Below are 22,182 nucleotides of genomic sequence, written 5' to 3'. Positions count from 1 at the left end.
GGTGTCATCCCGCCTTACCATGCGCCGCGCTGACAAATATCAAACGTTATTTATCATTTCAAGGAGGATATGAGGGTTGAAAGTGACACCAGCTTAATTGTAAAAATATCTTATCTGCTTACAGAATCTGTAGACAGAGGTAATAAAGAAGAGGGAGAACGAAAACTGTGAACCCATCCTTCTCGAAGACGGGACTGAGGGGCAAGATGACGTCTCCGGTTAGCTGGTGACATCGCCTATCTAGTGCCTGCTGTGTTTTATCTAGCAGGTCAAGGATCCTCAAGAGCAGTATATAAACCAGGCTGCGCGTTCCAGATAAGAAACTCATCACTCCATCACAACATGTTCTCGTGTGTTTGTCTGAAAGAGTGTGTGTTCACCGCATACTGATGACAGATTCCACAGCAAGTGCTGCTAAAGCTTGATTTACATTTACAGAGCCCACTGAATCTCTGTCAAATATATATATATATATATATATATATATATATATATTGCTGTATTATTGTCACAACTAAAAGATAAAACATGATCTTAGTTTTTGTTATTGCTATATTTGATATTATTTTTATTATATTTGCATTACAGTTGCATTAAAAAAATACATTACATTTAAATTTAAATGTAAATAAAATTTGGCTTCATCTACTTTATAATAAATTTTTATACATAATAAGAATACAATTAAACATAATTGTATATAATAATAATTATATACTTTCAGAGGCTGTGAGTTTGTAATTAGTATTAAATATAAAACAACATTTCATATAAATCCCCTTCACCAATAACTACATTCACAACACATCTTGTCCTCAAGTATTTTACATATTTAAACAAAATTAATCATATTTGGTTTTAATATAATAATTTCCATGTTACAGAGTATTTTTTTTCTAAACAATATTAGGTTTTATTATGAACAATTATATAAAATTAAAAGCAATCAAGTCAAAAAGCTTACATATAATTTAGGGACAAGTTATTACATTTCTCAGGACTGAGCTAATATCTGTGGATCAGTCCCTTGTAGGAGATATGAGCAGAGGATTATGGGCCTCCCCCACTGCTGGCTTTACTACAGATTTTCTCTCTCATGTTGTATCGGATTCACAAAAACAGATTTCTTTGAAGATTATTTAGTTCAATATGGATTCAGTGTGGGATTAGTTCTGATCTGGGACTGATTATAATCTAGTTTGTGTTTTAGCCGATCTAGCTACTTAATTCAGTCATATTACGCTATAAATGATCTCACTCCTGAACTGATCCATAAAGATCTATAAAACGTCATCTACCTCAAACTCTGCATGCTTGTGAACGTCCTCTGCTCGCTGTCTGTTGAGGATGAACTCTGCTTCATTGGCCACTCGAACAATATGATCCTTCATGGCATGACAAAGCAGTCTAGAATAAAGGAAATACGGATTTCAATTGGGAAATAAAAAAATGGCATTCAGTCAGTCCCTAAAAACACAAAGTACACATCTGCACATCACACACAATCAACCTCACAATTCTCTGCTTTAATCCCTTATAGAAAATGCATTCATTCATCTTTTATGGGATCTAGGTTACCTTGCATTCATTTTCATTTTACACATCATTAAGTCAGTTTTGTTTTAATTAACAAGAACCTTGGCGTTCCTAGGCTTCAATCTGGTGCAGGCAGCATTCAAATTTGCATGGTTCTTTTAGTGTTGACATGCAATAAATAACATTTGGAGCTCAGAGGAGGAAGAAAAAATAGAAAACAACCTCAATCTCAGCATGACAACAGTTCAAATTTAAATCTGGGGGACGACTTTAATTCTTCAGCACTGGCAAAGAAGTTGAAACACAGCAGTTTAGAAGAGTGTGTTAAAAATCCACAACAACATAATTTAATGAGAATGTCTACTGTTCCAAAAGGCAGAAACTGTTGTGCGCTTCGTGACTTATATGATGGTGCTAATGAAACAGAACAGGGGTTCCAAATTAGTGGCACAGGGGCCACATATGTCCCAAATGGTGACATAGTGCGGCTCATAAATCACAGATGACCTACTAAAAACTGAATGAATCTAAATAACCTGGAATAAGCTGTTATAAACACTCCAAGGCTGAAAGTTCCAGCATTTACTTCAAAAATAACTCCATCAAGCAAAGTACACAGTACATCAATACACAGTACTTTAATACTTGTAATTTAGTTTGTTATTAGAACATAAGCAGATGTTGCCAAACACAACATTAGTCTCATTAAATTGTTCAAATAAACTATCCAGTGAATATATGGAGTGCAACTGCTGGCTTCTGGAAGAAAAATCACCTTCATTCTGTCCAATATTTTTTTTTTTCAATGATTACACACAAACCTTTATAGACAGACCAACTGTACAATCAAGTTGCTAAGTTTTTTTTTTATTTTTTATAAATGAAACATGTATAATAATAAATAAAATATAAAATATACTTAATAAATATGTATAAAACATTTATTATATTTAGATTTTAATCAATGTTTATTTAATCAATTTAAGAAATGTATTTTAAATATATATTTATTTTAACTTCCAACTTACATTCATCAATGAATAAAAAATACACTATTACACACTATCATTCAAAAGTCTATAGAAAAAATTAATTATCTTATGCTCACCAATGCTGCATTTATTTGATTAAAAAAATCTGTTTTAAAAAGTAAAAACAGTAATTTTGTGAATTATTGTCATGCTTTAAAATAACTGCTTTCTTTCTAAATATATTTAAAATGTAATTTATTCCTGTGATGCAAAGCCAATTTTTTGCATCCATTTCTCCAGTCTTCAGTATCACATTATCCTCCAGAAATCATTGTTATATGCTGATTTGGCACTCAAGTAACTTTTGTTATTTATTTTTTCTTAACAATGTAAACCCTTCAGTTTTGATCAAACCTGCTGAAAAATGTATTAATAAAAAAAAAAAAAAAAAACTTTTGGAATAATTTTTTTAACTTTTGGAATTTTGGTATTTCTGGTGAAAAGAGATTGTCCTTAGTTTCATTAATAAATAAAGGCACTGTTGCTAGAAGCAGCTATCCACTCTCATAAAACATTTAAAAATACATATTTTTATCACTTAATTTAATCCCCATTAATAAAATAAATGGGAAAATGCTTTCAGTGAACCACTGAGGCAGGATTTGGAATGAGGGTCACTCATACAACAGACAGAGACAGATAGACAGGTGAGTGGTGAATGACTGATGTACCAGCACCCTGGACAGCGACTATCTCTGCTGACTCAGGCTTATTGTCAAAATGTGTTTGTGTGTGTGTGTGTGTTTGTGTGTGTGTGTGTGTGTGCACAGATGGCTCAGCAGATGGGTGTACAGGCTGAGCCACCCTGGATCTAAACCTGGAGCCTAAACCTGAAAAAAAAAAACACATGGACACAAGACACACACGCACACAAACACAATCTTTTCTGAGATAGAAAGGTACACCTAACAAATAAAACAGCATGCTGGATATTTATAAAGAGTAAAATGATGTACACATTGTGGACAGGAAGTACATCAGCAGGTTTTATACAGCCGCTCTCTCTCAACACACTTATCTCAGCACATTTTCCACTCTGGTCAACCACTTCCACAGAAAAAACACACACAGACTGTAGCCAAACTAGCGGGACGAGAGGCTTAGAGGCTAATCTGGTTCCCTCCCTGTTCTCTATTCTGCCTCAGAGATGCCATGGTAACCCCACAGCCAAACACACCAGTGGAAGATAACCAGTTTAAAGTGACATTAGCTACAGTGATGTGTGAGCTAGTAATGGTGTTTGAGGAGCAGACGTGAGACTTTACCTTCCCTCATTGATAAGCTCAATGAAAGCCAGGCCAGCGTTCTTCTGGATAGAGTTCTGCCACTCCTGAAAGAAACAAACATTTGATATGTGTACTGTGGTCATTTTTCATTGCTTGTGCAACAGGAGAAAAAGTATATCCAAAAGAATATCTAAGTGTTGTTGTTGTTTTGTTGTTGATTTAAGTAATTCTGAAACCTTTTTTTGTCACATACAAGGTCACATTTAAAACAACTTGGAAACGTTTTACAGTACCCAGACATTTGAATTTAAAATGGAATAATCCATGATAAAAATATTAGCCATTATATTTCTCAAATGTAAATGTAAAATGTAATTAATATGTTATTTAAAATGTACTTAATATTTACTGTTAAATTAATTTTTATTTAATTTTATTTTTTAATTTTATTTTAAATATTTTTTTATTTTAACATCTCATATTATGCAGCAGTGCTATTTTAATTGTAATGATTTTTTATATTTTATTTCAGGTTATATTTATTATATTTCACATAATTATTATTAATATTTTTTATTTTACATTTAATTTCAGATAACTATAATAACCATAATAACTATGTCCGTTTCCAATCACACTGTATTTTATGTACAAAGTGTAAAATATGATTTAATTTTGTGAATTTAAGACACAAATATGCATGACAACAAGATTTGAAAATGGAACATCTGTGAACCAATAAATAAAAATAAAACCAGTGGCAAAAGTATTTGCACACCAAAACATTTCTCTCCTAAGTGCTCATGTTAAGCATAAATAAAACATCTAGTCATAGTGATCACAGCAAATCCGATTGCTATGTATTTGAGAAAGCAAAGATGGCTTTGAGGTCACATCCAGTCTATGCTATCACGAGCCAAAGCCATAAAAAGCCTGGAACTCGGCCCTGTGCGTGCGCAAGTATCTTCTCTTCCTCTGCACAAAGATCTGTAAACACAGGAGAGATGTAATTGCTGAATGAAACTGTATCTTCTTGCCCCTTAAACACAGCCATTTCCTCCCTTTGAGCACCCAGTGACAGATCACCAAAGACATCCATCTAGAGACCGGCCCTCTCGCCTCGCCTCCAGCGCTTTTGAGGCCTTAGGGAACGTCTCACGCCCTCCCTCTCCCCGTTTCCCGGGCTCTCCTTCCTCCGCTGTCTCTCACACACACCGCGCGGGGCTGCAGATGATTAAAAAGCAGTCGTGCTTCTCACTATGGGGAATTCTCCTCTGTTCTCCTGTTTGCTCTCTAGAGTACAAGTTAAGGAGGAAGAGCATAGGTTGAAGTTCAAAAGGAAAGAGGGTATTTGCAAGAAGTGGTCCTCAAAAATATTCCCCTGTCCCGTGGTGAGGGAGTCAGAGTGAGAGAAAAGCTGCTCGGGATAGATCTGAACGATGCCCTCAAAACAAATGGGGCCTATATTTACGATCTAAGCGCATTGTTTAAAGTGCAGGTGCACTCAGGGTGTGTCCGAATCCACTTTTGCTAGTTTAACGATGGGAAAATGGTTTTCCCTATTCTCTTGATGAGTAATGGGTGTGTTTTGTGCATAATGTTCAATAAACCAATGAGATTCTCATCTCCCATTTCCTTTAAGAGCTAGTTGTGCTCGCACCATGGTGGATTTGCTATTTTCACAGCAAAATTTGCAAGAGCAAAGACTGAACACGATTCCAAAGAAGAAACGGAGCTGCTCGCATGCGAGCCAATGTATAGCCTAATTCTGATACATGCCAATACATTACTATCTATTATGACATGTAGGCGAATGTATATTTATGTAGCCAACACAATTATAATCTTTTACATGGTAATCCTTAATTTTATTTTTATTTTTTTTTTGTATTTGGCATATTTCTATGCTGCTGCGCATTCCTGTGTCTGTGTAATGAGCAGAGTGTACATGCCTTGTGGACCCACCTATAGGCGCATATTATTAACGCACTCTTTTAATAACAAAAAATAGTATGCTATTGACTTTAGGCCAGGTTTTAACTGGTCACTGGTGGAGTCTAGTTCAGAAGCCAACAGGGCACGTATACAGGGCACTGCACTCAAGACTCTGGCATGTTGCATTTCCATTCCCAACTCCATTTCCCATAATCCCATGCTTAGGGCTAATCACCACCAGGTGTTCCCCATTACCACTCCCCTATATAAACTGTGTTTGGACTTTCCTATAGTGCGAAGTCTTGTTTAGTTCTGTCTGGCATTTTCGGGCGGTTTCCCTGTGTTTGTTCCTTCCGTGTCTGATCTTGGATTGTTTATACCGACTGTGATTCTCTGCTGCCTGCCTCGACCGTTGCTTGTTACTGATTCTGGATATCCCTGAAATACTTGACGCTGTGCTCTGATTACTGCCTGTCTGCCTTCTCTTTATTAAACCACTGCATATGGATCCGAACGTCTCTGAGTCCATGTTACACAATGTTAAGAACATTTTTCTTTTTTTTTTTATAATCTTTGATGAAGAGAAAGCTTAAAAGAACAGCATCATACTGATCATACTGATTTTTATTTTTATTTTATTTCATTTTTTACATTGTAAATTGTTAAGTCACTTTGGATCAATTTCAAAAACAAGCAACAACAAAATCAAATCCTACTGACCCTCAGCTTTCAGATTCTAATTTGAAGCTCTTTTTGCAAAATAAATATTGGTCATGAAACACATAAAAAAATCAATTTGGTTATTTAATGCACAGAAATTCATGTATTTTACAATATGGCTGTAAGGGATAGTTTTCTTAGAAATGAAAAAAAAAAAAATTCATTATTTTCTTCTGTGGAACACAAAATAAGATATTTGGATACTTTGAAGAACTGTTTTTGTCCATTGAACCCCATCACACTTCATTCAAAGAGAAAAAGAATATAGGAAAACTGATATAGACTATTAAAAAATATCATAGTTTGAGGGGTGGGGGGGATAATAAAAAAATCACACACACTGGTGAGCATCCTCACTACCCCTCACTGAGCCAGAAAGAGGCAACACTGAGGCGCATCTGGTATCCAAATGTTGTAACTGACCCAATATGCCTCCCTCTCTCTATTTCTCCTCCACCATTCATTATCTTCTCAGCAGTCAGGCGGCTCGTCGACTGGGATCGGCTGCCTCAGCTCAGTGCTTCTTCACTAGCCTCCACTCAAGTAGAGCAGCACCCACGTGACAAAAATAAATAAGGAAATAGATGCAGATGTGGGGCACACTGGCCTGCCAAAAGAAAATGACATCAGCCAAGACCCGAGCCAAGTCCCAGTCCGCTGTCTCTTCTCAAGTAGCCTTTGCACTAGCACTGTAACACACTTCTTTTTCTTCTTCTCTTTCTCTTCATGCTGGAGATTGAGGCTCCCCAGTGGGAGGTGAGTGTGATTGTGAGGGGATTTTGGGGGCTCAGACGAGTATGCCGTCCATGTGATATGCATTAGCGATGACATGTACCTCCAAAGGAAGGTAATGTGATCCCTTATGTAAAAGAGAAGATCACTTCCGGCCTGCCATCTCCAGCGAGAGACTTATGCTGGGGCAAGCTGACACACTGAGCTGATGCAGAGAGTTTATCTTGTATTTTAGCACAGGGGTTTTCAAACTGCGGTCTGGGGAGCCCTAAGGGGCCGCAAGGGGGCCCATGGAAAAGAGAAAAATAGTTGGAAAACAAAACAAAAAGGTAAATAAATGTATAAGAAAACAACAACACCAAAATAATTATATATGGAACATGAATGAATGAAAGTAATAGTAAATAATTAATGTAGTCAATAAATATTTAAAATGTCAACTAAATAGAACATAAAAATAATAATAAACAAATAAAGAATATAAATATTAAATAAATAAGTAATCATAAATAATAATAATAATACATATTACATAAAAATACACAAAAAATGAATACATGAAAGTGTTACTTAAATAGAAAGTACTACTGTAATAATAATAAAGTTATTAATTATCTTTTAATTATTAAAAGTTATTCTGACTATAGAAAGAAATAATTCTTATTTAATTATTAATTATTAACAATGAATTATTTATACATGTATATAAATGTTATAAAATAAATATATTAATTATTACATATAATTAATTAATATTAAATAAAAAATAAAGTAATAATAAATAATTACACATTAAATAAAAGCAAAAAAATAAATATATCATGTTCCTTAAATAGAAAGTACTACTATAATAATAGTTATTAATTAATTGTTAATTAATTTATTGTTATTCAAGAAATAAATAGTCTAATTCATTGCATAGTAAATAATTTTCAGATTTACACACACACACACACACACACACACATATACACACATATATATATATATATATTACAGTTGATAGGTGTTTGTAGTCATATATCACCTTTATATTTCATCATATCTGTTTTACCACTCACTAAATGAGTATTTCACCTTTGACCTTTATATTTGATCCCGACTTTATGATCTTTTCGCATATTTCTACTTGCATTGTTTATGTCTTTTCTTTATTCATGTGACAGGATAAAAGTATGAACAAATCCCCTTTTTGTACACAAGCCAATCGTTTCTCTTATCTCTCGTGATTACGATTGCACTGTCTGACAAGTCACCTCCTTGCTTCACTGAAAACTTGAGTACATACTTTTTCAAAGCCAAGAACTTAATTTCACTCAAACTCCAACCATCTTTTAACCTCTGCCTCGAAATTCCAGTCACAGCTGTCAAACACTCCTGTCAAAACTGCCTGCCAAAATGTACTCAGCTGAGAACGCAGTCATTAGCCAAAAATGTGCACCAAAAAAAAAACCTTGGGAGGAAAAAAAACTGTAGTTGTGGCACTCGCGCTTGAGCTGTGCACCTCATCCAGCCAGTTTTTTTTTCCCTCCCCCAGCTTTGTAACCCACAAACTTTAATGGCTCTTGAGAATTTGCAGCATCTCAATCCAACCTGTCAAGAGACAGAGGGAGCACTTTGCTTTTATCTGCTCAGCGCTGCTCCCGACATCTGGAGGCCGTCCATCGGTAAATCTCTCCGGCTCCACGCTAGATTCTTTATGTATGTTTAAGCTGCTACACGAAACAGACCCGGCTGACCTCTGCGGCACCCGCTGCCACTTGACTGGATAGAGACACCGGCTGTCGACGGCCGTAGATGAATAACAGTGATTAGGAGGCATAAATAAAAAAGTGCATGATGATTATCGCTAATTTATTCATAAAAGCGACAGTTCGCGAAACAGAGCGGGTCGAAGGTCGCGAGCAGTGAACGTCCCGCTGTCTGGGTGCATTAGTGTTGAGATGAAAAGGGGAAAGGCTTGAGGTTGTTGGACTCGCAGCAAGGACGTCTCCTGCCGCGACATGAATTGTGGGATGTGCGGTGTGTTCAGATGTGCGCCAAGCATTTATTAAAGAGATAGTTAATAAAAATGAAAACATTTTCTCACCCTCATGAGTTTACATGTTCAAATGGCTGTTTTCTATACTATGAAAGTAAATTGTGAAAGCAGTGAATAAAGATTTAAGTCAATTCCTCACACAAAGCTATTGTATGACTTTAGAAAATAGAAAATATAGGACACAAGTGGCATGGGCATTTTATTCTTTTATGGTGGTTGGGGGGTAGATAATATAATGTATTGAATTATTAAGTTATATGTATTGATCAAAAGTTACAGTAATGACATTTAAATTGTCATAAAAAAAATTATATTTCAAATACAGGTAAGTGCTTTTCTTTTCACTTTCCATTCACCAAAGAATTCTGGGGGACATTATATTAAGAACTGTATTCAACAGTAATAAAAAAAAATTAAATTAAAAAAAAAAACATTTTTGAACTTTGTTACAAAATAAATTTCCATTTCAAATAAATTCTGTTTCTATTCATCAAAGAATTCTCAAAAAAAAAAAAAAAAAATCCAAAAAAATAAACAAATTAAGCTGCACAACTGTATTCAACATCAATTATAATAATTTAAAAAAAAATGTTTATTGAGTAATGTTTATTACAAAATAAATTTATATTTCGAATAAATGCGTTCTTTTGAACTGTAAATAAACAAATAAACAAATTAAAAAAATCACAACTGCATAAAATTAAGCTTTCCCATCCTTATGGGATAAATTACATTTAACAATACATTAAATTATAAAGCAGTTATTTTAAAAGGTAATATTATTTCACAATATTGCAGGTTTTTACTGTATTTTTGATCTAATAAATGCAGCCTAGAATGAGCATAAGAGAGTTATTCCAAAAACATAAAAAAAACCTTACCTAGCCTCATCCTTTCCTTTCTTCTAATTCTCTTTTCCTTCATCTCTCACTCACCCGCTCATCTAAAGAATCAAGCCTTTTGTTTTTCAAGCCCTCTGGTTTGGGCAACATGTTCTAAATCAGATCCTACAGGGAGCCAGTTATGAAGCCGTCTGAAAGCCGTTTTGGGCCCAGGCTCTGGTTTCATCCCCTCTTTGGGCAATCGATATATCAGGCTGTTTTTACCCTGGGAGCTTCTAATGGCAAGAGCTCTTGGAGCTCTGGTAACATTATATGTCTAACAGGGGCGGGGGAAGAGAAAACCAGGAGCTTGAGTCTCAATGTGGTGCTTCACTCGGCAATAAATCCAAGTGGCAACAAAGCGGGCAGATAGCATAAAACAGATACCAGCAAAAAATGAATCCAAACGTTCAATGCAACCAAGTAAAGGAGGTCTGAAATCTTCTAAAGGAGAAGAGCAGAACAGCAGGATGCATCCTGAGCGCCACAGTGTCTGCAGGACGCCACCTTTGTCAGGACAAACTAAGAGCAAATGTACAGCTCGACTCTGGAGTCGGGAGGTTAGCGGTATGGACTTCATAAAGTCAGAGGTGCTATTCAACGACTAAAAGCTCCCGCCCCGCCGAGCTCTCCGACTGGCTGGATTCTGAGCAAGAGATGCTGAGGTAATGGCTTCCTTATGGACTCCCGGCGCAAGAGTGATGGGCTGACAGAAGGTATGTTAAATATCTCCCACTCTGACTACAACATCGGGACCCTGACCCCTTTGAAAGGGAAGGCTTAACAAGGGACTCCGAAGGTCAGCGAGCTGTAATATGTCAATGGGATTTAAAGGGAAGACGACTGTGCTGTGTTTACATGAGCTGGGGTTCCACTACTTTCAGTCCAAGGAGGAAAATGTGGGAAAAGGTAGGAATAATTCATTTGTATTAGGCCTCTAAATTGCTGAAAAAGATTTCATACACAATCTACTAATGAACATTCCTTCTGACTTCTGATCGATAATTCATATTTTTGAATAAGAACATCTTTAACGATTTTTATAAATGTAAGAAAAACGTTCATATTGTGAACATTTTTTTAAAAATGAAGACTTACTGGACGTTTACTTGATTCATAATGTATAATATTCATAATTTCTTATAAAATTAATGTTCAAATATGAGTACCAAATATGATGCTTCAGGCTTTAGAGCTTTTAATCATTATTGTATGTTTTCCCCCACAATAAAAAATAGTTTTGACCATAAAACAAAGCATGTCAATATAATATAACTAAAACATACAGTACTATTGAGAGATATAGAGTTACAGCTGATATTATATGCCTTTTTAATTTACATATCCTCTCATTGATTTACACTACAAACTATTCAAATTTCAACTTGCCATAAAGTCTGACATGCACCCAATTCTATATTTGTCATCTCTGAATAAAACCTGTTGGTTTCTCCTCTTAAAATATGTATCAAATATGATACTCACAATAAAACTTTATTTATAACTTAAATAAATGTATAACTAGTATACTTAAAGGGAAAATGAACCCAAAAATTTAAATTAACCCATGATTTACTATATTATATTTTATAGGAGATACTATAGGATATTTACTTACAAAAATGCATTGATTTGCTTCAGGAGGCCTTTATTAACCCCTGGAGCTCTGTGGAGCACTTTTTATGATGTATGGATGCACTTTTTTGAGCTTCACAAAATCTATATAAAGCTGTCATTATGAAGAGCCAGGACCTATTTTAATATAACTTCAGCTGTATTCATCTGAAAGAACAAAGCCATATAAAGTACACCTAGGATGGCTTGAGTGGATAATATCATTTTTGGGTAAACTATCCTTTTAATATCAAAGGCCGAGTCTGGATTTACATACTTCACTTGAGGTTGGCTTTGAGAAATGAAGGTGTTAATGAGCAAAGTCAGGTTTGTGTATTGCTTTCTGTCTTCCAGACAAATATTTAAGCAGCTCATTGTGACTATTAACAATAGACAACGTGTCATCCAGCTGGAAACAACATTAGAATGATAAAGAAAACTTAAAAAAAGAGAAAACTTACCTGAGAGCACAACAGCATAACTAGCTCCACTACCGAGGTGCTCGACTTCATGCACACCAGACCTAGAAAGAAGAAAGAAGGCAGAAATGAATCATTCTTCTCCACCATATTCATAAACACACACAAAAGCAAAACAAACCGTCCATATGGCATCAGAAAAATGTACTGAATGGTCTCAAAATGCAACCATTTAATGTCACGCAATCATTCAGGCCAGTTCTGATGAGTTATGTTTTGAAGTTGAGACTGAATGTCTCTTGTCGTCAATGTGTTATAGCTAACAGCTCGCGGGGTCACTAATAAGGTCTCTTGAGAGGTCAGAGGTCATCTGCTGCATGCCAGTGTGAGATCAAAAGCCAAGGCCATGGTCTACCTTGCATACTTCCCAAACCTTGCTAGAATAAGGACGCCACTGATACAGACAGAATAGCATATCTTCCAAAAATGTGAGGGCAGGAATTTTAATACAGACGTGAATATAGGCACATCTTTTTTACCTCATACAGGCACCACTCTCTTGAAATCAGATGATATTTCAGTAAAATATGCCGTTTTAAATGAAAAGCCTGTTGTTCATTGAATATAAAGGACAGTTGGTTAACCTCACTGATAAACAAGGTAATTGTAAATGACATGTGCAATTATTGCCAGACATATAAGACAAACTTTCTCTCTCAAACACACACACACACACTCACATACGCACACCTGCATTAACATACAAACACAGTACATAGCTGATGTCCTTGTTTGCATAAGTCAGTATAGTCAGAGAGACAGGACTCTAATGAGAGAAAGATGAGGGGGACAGACAGAGAGAAAGAAAGAGAGAGAGAGTTCAGTATGAATGTGGTGTAAAAAGACACAGTGGAAGTAATGGAAGAGTATTTATTATTACATCATTGTTATTATTAATTCCCATATTAATGGTTAGGCTTTGGAACAAACACCTAACCCTAAGAATTCAACTTTGCCACGAAACTAGTTCGGCATTGACTAGTTCATCATAATTTACTCGCTCACGTCACACAAGATGTTCGTGTCTTTCTTTCTTCAGTCGAAAAGAAATTAAGGTTTTTGAGGAAAACGTTCCAGCATTTTTCACCATATAAGGGTCTTATCTAGTGAAATTATAATTCGTTCTGCGATGCGCATACATTAACGTTTTTTGACCAGTGTAGCGCTGTAGCACAAGATTGCAATCCAGCCCTCCAAGATGCAATTCAATAGAAGAAGACACACTTATGAGACGTGCAAATAAAGCCAGTGGAGTGTAAGAAAGTTACATGTATTGGACACTATTCTTGGCTACACGTCACATCACATGTGATTAAAAGTTTATACCCAAGCAGCGGTTTACTGTTAGCTAACATTCCATCACCAACCACCATCAAATACTGTACGCTAGTCTCATTATAAAAATCACTCTGAACACCTTAGCAACCTCATATCTATGCCCTGGCAACCATCCCAGAATTGTGGCAGATAATTTCGCAAGCACTTAATTTCATATCAAAATAGTAATAGTTAATCCCAATAAATAAATCTGTATACATGCAATCTGTGGTAAAACGGTCCTATGAATTGAGCTTTACATTCAGCTCACTGAGGGCACCACTTGTCTCGTTACCCACTTAAACATCCTTTCACCATGAGTGATCGCTCCTAAACCATTCAGTCCATGAAGTTATGACCGTAATATTTCAGAGGCCAAGAGTTCAAGTCCCAACAATCTCTCGGTCTCATTTATGAGGGTGAGATGAGGCCGTAAACACATCGATTCCCCACCGGGGATCCTCTCTTCAGTCAGGTGGCAGGCCTGACCTCTGGATCATGCTGCTGGACAAACTAAATGCATTCTATTTAAACAGCAAGTCACCGCACTTTCCAGTTAAGCCACATTGGTGTGAATGTGACATTGTCAGAGGGCCGAAGCAGCACTCAGCTCTCACAAGAAGTGCAGTGTTCCGCCCAGGGGCCTCGCACTCAAACTCCAAGTGTCGAGAGGCTGTTCGAGGGCGAGCGGGGCATAATTGCCCCCAGTGAACGAGTGTCTGGAGGGAGGCCGGGCAGGGGCTTGACCCCTAGTGCCGGGTCGAGTGATGGATGAAGGGTAATTATGGGTAAATAGGGCGCCTTTGCGCAGAGCGAACAGTATTTTAGCTGTGAGAGGTTGAGGAAGAGAGGAAAGGAAGGAATTGGGAAAACAGACATAATTTCTTCTGGTCATGGGATGGTGTTAACATACTGGACAAATGAATGTGGGGGTAAAGAGTCATCTATGAGGAAGTCGCTGTTATGCGTTCTGGATTGGGGTTCATTTGGGGAGGATCGCAATAGCAATGGCAATGCACAAGCACAGTCAATGGCTTTTCAAGTTCGATAGCATGAGAATTGGTTAGTCAGAGGATGCCCTAAAGGGATAGTTCATCCAGAAAGAAGAATACTACAGATACGCATTATTAATTCACCCTCATGTCACTGCAAACCTGCAGAACACAAAATACATTTTAAAGAACCCAGGGTTTCAAATATCAGTGGACCCATTGACTTGTACTGCAACCAATACAGTAAAATATATTCTTGGCTGTATTTAAATGTAATCAATATATCAAATATATTACAAAATGTTTTTCATTGAGCATGTAAATGTATTTCTAGTCTTAAAAACATTTGGGGCAAATAAAAAGTCATCTTGGGTAAGTTACACTAACACACACATAAAATGTAAAAATATTTATTTTATATATATATATATATATATATATATATATATACAAAATTATTTTAAATGAACAATAAATAAATATTTTCTACTCATAAAACATGTTTGGGATCAATTACATTATTATTTATTAATGCTATATGTTATATTTTAAACATATATTATACAACGGCCAGAAAATATGATGAAGTAACTAAAATAAGTAACAAAATTGTAACAAAAATGTATTTATGTACAGTATATTTGCTAATATTTACAATCGATTGCAACAATGGATTTTCTGAGACCATATTATGAGTTTTAAACTTTGGATCAAATAATTTCCTAATGCATAAATGTTAATGAATATTTATATTACATGCTATATATAATATTTTATTTTATGTTTCACAGAAAAAAAAAGTAAAATAGGTTAAATTTGTTTAGGTTCTGGCAACCACCTACAACACCTTTCAAACCACATAGCAATAGGCTAAAAAACCACCCAGCACACTTTTGCAACCTCACAGCGATGCCCTAGTATCACCCCAAATTTGTTTAGTGAAATTAAATCTTACAAAACCATGGGGTCAAGGTTTGACAGGTTCAGCAAGGTCTAGTTCGCCCCTTCTGGTAAAGTCTTCAACTACAACATCTGAGAGCAAAACACTGACGAGTAAGGTCATGAAATTGTCACCTTACTCCTGTTTTCAGCAGTCTACCAAAACTGTGATGCTTCCTAATGTGGACACGATTAAGTACGACCACAAAGTTAAAGACAGAAAACTGGCTGTTATAATTCATAAAAGCCAGAGCTTGAATCCAGGGCAGAATCTGTTTCGGAGTATTTCTCTCATGAAATGGCTGCCTGTGCTGTGTAGACACACATATTTCTAGCGTGCCGTAATGCGGGGCTTCATTAGTCGGAACAAACTGGCTTTGAGCGGTGAGGGGGACTTACAGTACACTATGAATTGGCACTGAGGCTGAAAGGTAAAAAAGCCACAAAACAGAGCCTGAAGTATGGGTTCCCATTCAAAGGGAGGTTGCCTTGCCATGTGAGCCGAAATGCGAGAGCGAAAGCGTGTGTGAGTATGTGTGTGTGGCCCATCACAGCCAGCTAGAGAAGGGAAGTATACTCCAAAACGTAGCTCAGATCAAACACAACCAATTAAAACAGTAAGTAAAAATAATCTTCAAAGGTTTGGGTTCTTTTATGCTTACCAAAGCTGCATTTAATTGATCCAAAATATGTTAACATTTATTAATTTTATGAAAAGTTATTACATTTTAAAATAATTGTTTGCTGTTTTAATATATTTTAAACTGTATTTTATTCCTGTGATGTAAAGCTGAATTTGCTGGATTCCTCCAGTCTTCAGTGTCACGTAATCCTTGAGAAATTATTTTAATACGCTGATTTGGCGATTTGGGAAAATCATATGGTGCATCTAATTATCTGTGTTGAAAACAGGAACAACGTTTAATATTTGTATCAAAACTTTGATGGATTTTTGTCAGGATTCATTGATGAATAGAAAGTTCAGAAGAACAGTATTTGAATGGAAATCTTTTGTAATATTATGAATGTCTTTACTGTCACTTTAGATCAATTTTATGCATCCTTGCTGAATTAAAGTATTCATCAAATCTAACTGACACCAGACTTTTATGGTATAAAAATTACCAGTCTTTATCCTTTATTACTTCATTACTCTTCTACCAAATATAAATATTTAATATATCTTAAAATTGTGTGTGCCTATACATAAATATACACACAGTACATGTCCAAATACATACAATACAATTTAAAAAGAACATTACTCATGCAAGAAGCATAAAATCAGTTAAATATATCTAAAGGTTTGTGACAGTATGCACACAACATTATAAAACAAACTTGTGCATGGCTACAACCTACACTCTCCTGTACCAGCATGCCCATGTAATACACAAGTATGTGCAAAAGAGAAACAGATGGAGAGACAGGGGGAAGAATTTAGCATCAGTACCTTCAATGAGCAACTCCTGACCATGACTGCCCAGCAGTGTACGAGAGAGGAACGGTGCAAAGTCCACAAAGATCTCCCTCAGTAACGGAGCCACCTTCTCCAGAGCTCGCTCCAGTTTAGTGGTGATACTGTGGGTAGACAAAATAAATGCATTATAGAAGCTGAAAAAACAAACGTAACCAGTAATACGGCACACTAATACACCAAACAATGCCTAATAACCAGCGGCAGATAACTTCAGATTGAACATCCTGGGCTCCGACGACAAACACACAAACACAAACAAGTACAACGTCAGCTCGCAGAAAAAAAAGAGAACTACATGTTCCCTACAGGAGTCCAACCCCACTAGTAAACAAGCAATGGCCAATTTTGGCCAGCTCCAGTACAGCCTGAGCTAGTGACGATAAGATAAATTAATTGAGCTAAGAAACCTTACACAAACACCAAAAGTGTGAAAAAGTACAATACTTATACGGTATTAAATAAAGTTAAAAAAAAGAAAGAAAGAAAGAAAGAAAGAAAGAAAGAAAGATCAGACCTCATTTTATGAGTAATCCATGCAGAAATGTATTCCAGAGGTATTTTCAAAATCTCAGGGCCCAATTTAATATTTGTCTACAAAACTCATTTTAAGAATTTAAGCACTTAAACATTTTTTTTTTTATTATTATATTTTCAATCAAAATGGTTTTAAATCAAAAAAGTTATTCCGGTATGAAGACTAAAATCAGTCAAATGTGTCTAAAGGTTTGTAACGGTATGTATTCATACTTTTTTGTTAGAAATTTGCAATAAAATAAAAAAACAGTCCATTATTTTTTATATTGATTCAAAGTAAATTTTACACACATAAAATACAAGTAGCTACCAGTGTGGTACCAGCATATAGGTAGCACGTTTTTGTAACACTTTATTTTAAGGTGTCCTTGTTACACATATTACATGTACTTACTATTATAATAACAGTAAACTATGCATAATTACATGCAAGTAACCCTAAACCAAACCCTAACCATATAGTAAGTAAATAAATTAATATTACTCAGTACTTAAATGTATAATTACACTGTAACAAGGACACTTTTTTTACAGTCCTGTTCCACGTGTACATATTTTGTAGTATTATAACATTTAAATTAATGGATACACTTTATTTCAATGTGTCCTTGTTACAGGGTAGTTATACATTTAAGTACTGAGTAATATTAATTAACTACATGTACTTCCTATATGGTTAGGGTTAGGATTAGGGTTCGGCTTAGGGTTACTTGCATGTAATTATGCGTTATTAATTGTAATTATAATAGTACGTACATGTAATATGTGTAATAAGGACACCTTAAAATAAAGTGTTACCAAAATAACTGTATAATAACTAGGCACTGATGCTGAACCCCCACCCCTAACCTTAAATCAATGTAATACCAGTACCTTTTGATAAGTACACTGTAAGTACATGTACTGTAGCACTTTATTTTAAAGTCCTGTTCCTCATGTACATACTGTGTACTTATTATAGTAATTACAATATCTATGTAATAACTAGGTACTTACCCTGAACCTACCCCTAAACCTAACCCTACCCCATTGTAGTTACCTTGTGTTACCAGAATTTTCTTAGATAAATACACTGTAAGTACACTATAAGTACATGTTAGTACACGTACTGTAAAATAAAGTGCAACCGTCCAAACCATATTTACTATATTAACATAAAAAAAAAAAGAGGATATCCAGTATTTTTGGGCTTGGTTACCACAATAATATCTTAAAACGGAGATACTGGGCAAACTCCTAGGGATTTTGTAGCTTTGTAGCTTTGCTTGTCTTGGTTGCAAGTCTGATGATAATTAGATCGCAAGCTTTGAAAATATTGCATTTCCCTTTTGGTGTGCTGATTGTGAAAAATTCAACACTAACGGCTATTGTGAGTCATGAAAGTAAGTGTGGAAAATAAGTGGGGGGGAAAAAAATAAAAAACAAGAAAAACTAATGAGACACATGCAGGCAGCGACAGCGAAACCCATCTCTTGTCTCTCGGAGTGCGGGTTAGGCATCACAGCCTCTGCATCCAGACAGTTTCATCATTGACTTCACACTCCCAGTAAGTGCTGTCGGTTACCGCTGCCATGGCAACTGATTTGCGATTCCTGGCACAGCAGAGGAGCCACAAAGAGTGTGTATATGTGTGTGTGTGTGTGTGTGTGTGTGTGAGGTGTAGAGGCCCCCAGAGAGGACAAGAGAAAGAGAGCTGCATGCGCACACACAGCCTTTCTCCCGTGTAGTCAGACGGTGGCGTGTCTGTGAGATGTCTGTCACAAAGCATTAGACGGGGTGAAAGGATGGAGCCAAGGTCAGCACGGTTTCCATACACTCCCCAAAACACCTACGCGTACTGATTTCTCTGCATTAGCGCTCGCACAGCCCCCTCTGACAGCTCAAACACCCGCGGTGGCCAGTGAGAGAGAGGACAGGTGATATGTAAGGTGTGGGGTGTCTTGTTTGTCACAACCACAACAATATAAAAAAGTAAAATGATTGCCGCCCATTGCCCTAAACAAAGGAAAGACACAATGTCTGTAAACATGAAAAAAACAAGGCTGAGTTCTGACCCCCTCTTGTGGCAGGGATAAATACTTCCAACTCACATACACTCAAATAAAGCAATACGCCATTTAAGTGTTTTTATCATATTAATAATATACACTGATTTCTTAATGATCATGTGCCACTGAAGACTGAAGTAACGGCTGCTGAAAATTCACCTATGCCATCATTTTAAAATATTAAACATAGAAAACAATTATATTTCATCAAATACACGCAGCCTTAGTGAGCATTAGAGACTTTGCAAAAACATTTAAAAGTGTGTAATTATTCCAAACAAATAATCACTATAATAATTTCATATTATTGCTATTTTTAAATGGTGGCTACAGTATTATAAGACACTAGCATTCAATAAATAATTAAATGCATTATTACTAATTTAACAACTAATCTGCCAGGAAATACGAACTTCTGTGAAGGTAGACGTTATGTTTAATTTTATGCAAATGAAGCTGTGTGTGTGAGGGATTGATATATAAGTGCTAATGAGTTGCGCTATTATGTGTCAATTATTTAGCCATCAAAACACACACACACACAAAAACATCTTTCCAGTGTAACAAACTTTAAAAAAAATAAAATAAAATTCACCCTCATTTGGCTATAAAAACTACTGTTAGGATTTGCTAAAAACACACAGTGGGAAATTAATGCTGAAAAGGCACAGACACAGATATTTTTGTGACTCACCTTATTGAATAGCTATACATTTGTAAGAGATTCTGTTTCGATCTGTAAATTTATGGGAGGAGAGTATGTAAATGAATCACGCAACGTGATTTACTAAGATTTGCAGTCTTCACTTCATTGGTATTTGCGGCATTATTTAACAGCCAAAAAAAAACCTGTCTTAAAGCAGGCGGTTATTTGCGCAGCTCTTGGTAGATTGCGCTGGTCATTATGGAAATGAGATGTTAATTAATCTGTCTGTGTTCTTTAATGTGCACCTTGTCAGTAAATCATTTGCCCCGTTTAGTAAATCTGGCCCTAAGAGGATAACACTTTACAATAAATTTGAATTTGGTTACATTAGTTAACTATATTAGTTAATTAAAGCATTCTAAACATTTATCAATCTTAGTTAATGCTGATTTCAACATTTACTAATACATTACTAAAATGAAAAGTTGTAGCTATTAACATAGTTAATGGACCTGAGCTAGAATGGACTAACAGTGAACAGTTTTATTGTTATTAACCAACATTAACAAAGGTTAATAGCATATAAATGTACTGTTCATTGTTTGTTCGTGTAGTAAATATTAATTCGGTTAAAATTTAGCAGGGATACAACAGGAATTATTAAGTCTCTTAATCAAAAATGCATCACATAATATATATATTATGTGTATGTGTCGCAACATCTTCAAATACAGCTCATCCAACCATCCCATTTCAAAATAAACATCAAGCTGAATTTCTACCCAGCTGTCTGTCTTAGACCTCAACACACATCCTGGGACTCTGACTGACCTCATGTTCTCCATGGTGTCCTCAGGCATGGGTGCCACCGTCTGAACCTCAGGCAGATTCTTGCTGGTGGCTCCATTCACAAAGCTGGAGGAAGAGGGAGTGGATGCATCTGTGGCTCCTGTGACACAAAAAGAAATCACAGGTTAGAAAAATTGACTAAATTAAGACTAAAGGAAGTTTTCTGTTTAAAAGCTGACTGTAGAGGGAAATAAAAATCAATTATGATTTTGTAAAATAAATATTTCTAAATAAATAAATATTTCTCTCACACCTTAGACATTGAAAACAATGCCCACCAACTGTCATCTAAACCTTCGGTTGCACTAAAATCAAATATTCTTTCTGGTTTTTCATCAGGAAACAACATAACTACAAAGGCACAAACTTTGTGAAACATCCCCATTACTCTGGCCTCCCCCTGAGAAAGTGAAGCACCATCTTACATTCCTCTCTCTATGTCAAAGCCACAGAGTCAACAGCGCCTTGTGCAGCAGGGAGCTTCTGATAGATACATCACAGCAATGGACTGTCATCCTGTGAAACCACAAGCTGTCACAAGACATCTGAGGATGGGAAATCTATTACGCAGCCATCAATCGCCGTGTCAGAGATGAGTGTCCACCCATAAGCAAATACACCAAGATGAGGGGAAACGTCAAGAGGGGCATTCTAAAGGATTTCCCCAGAAGCCCAGCTTGGCCTGATTCAACATCAATCCAAATCAACGTCCCTTGTGCATTCTAAACAGATCTAAATCAGGTTTATGATGGACAAAAGGAACTAAAAGCCTCTCTTAAGGAAAATGTGATCCATTTTTCTGTTCTAAAAATATACTGTATTGTGGTGTCAGTCTGTTTTTTTTTTTCTTTTTTTGAAAGAAATTAGTACCTTTAGGCAAGGACACATTAAACTGGTCAAAAATGAAAATGCAGGTGTTTAAAATGTTACAAAAGACTCCTATTTCAAATAAATGGTAAACCTATTCATCAAAGAATCTTGAAAAAAGATTTTTCCACAAAAATAATAAACAACATTAGTTTTCAACATTGAGAATAACAGTAAACAATAATTATAAAATAAATATTAATATGAATAATATGGTTTTTAAGCACCAAATCAACCTATTGCAATTATGTCTGAAGGATCATGTGGCACTGAAGACTGGAGTAATGATGCTGGAAATTCAGTTTCCATCACAGG

The 22,182-nt window shown here is 35.8% G+C and overlaps 1 protein-coding gene and 1 long non-coding RNA gene across 13 annotated transcripts in view; one reads left to right on the top strand and one right to left on the bottom strand.

Moving 5' to 3' along the window:
* LOC113114781 (neurobeachin) overlaps positions 1 to 22,182 on the bottom strand; it is a 246,747-nt gene that overhangs the window by 102,718 nt on the left and 121,847 nt on the right. For all 12 annotated transcript variants that reach the window (XM_026281781.1, XM_026281784.1, XM_026281783.1 and 9 more), the window contains 5 exons: positions 20,983 to 21,100; positions 16,897 to 17,024; positions 12,178 to 12,239; positions 3,833 to 3,897; positions 1,299 to 1,407 (listed from right to left, as the gene is read on the bottom strand). In XM_026281781.1, coding sequence (XP_026137566.1) covers positions 1,299 to 1,407; positions 3,833 to 3,897; positions 12,178 to 12,239; positions 16,897 to 17,024; positions 20,983 to 21,100 — 482 coding nt within the window. The remainder of the gene's footprint in view (positions 1 to 1,298; positions 1,408 to 3,832; positions 3,898 to 12,177; positions 12,240 to 16,896; positions 17,025 to 20,982; positions 21,101 to 22,182) is intronic.
* On the top strand, positions 10,252 to 21,464 carry LOC113114783 (uncharacterized). The gene is made up of 3 exons (XR_003293782.1): positions 10,252 to 11,011; positions 20,938 to 21,124; positions 21,340 to 21,464. It is a non-coding gene; the product is annotated as an uncharacterized LOC113114783 (long non-coding RNA).

The sequence above is a fragment of the Carassius auratus genome, chromosome 15 (assembly GCF_003368295.1).
Source record: "Carassius auratus strain Wakin chromosome 15, ASM336829v1, whole genome shotgun sequence".
NCBI lineage: Eukaryota > Metazoa > Chordata > Actinopteri > Cypriniformes > Cyprinidae > Carassius > Carassius auratus.
This window is presented reverse-complemented; position numbering and strand designations above follow the sequence as displayed.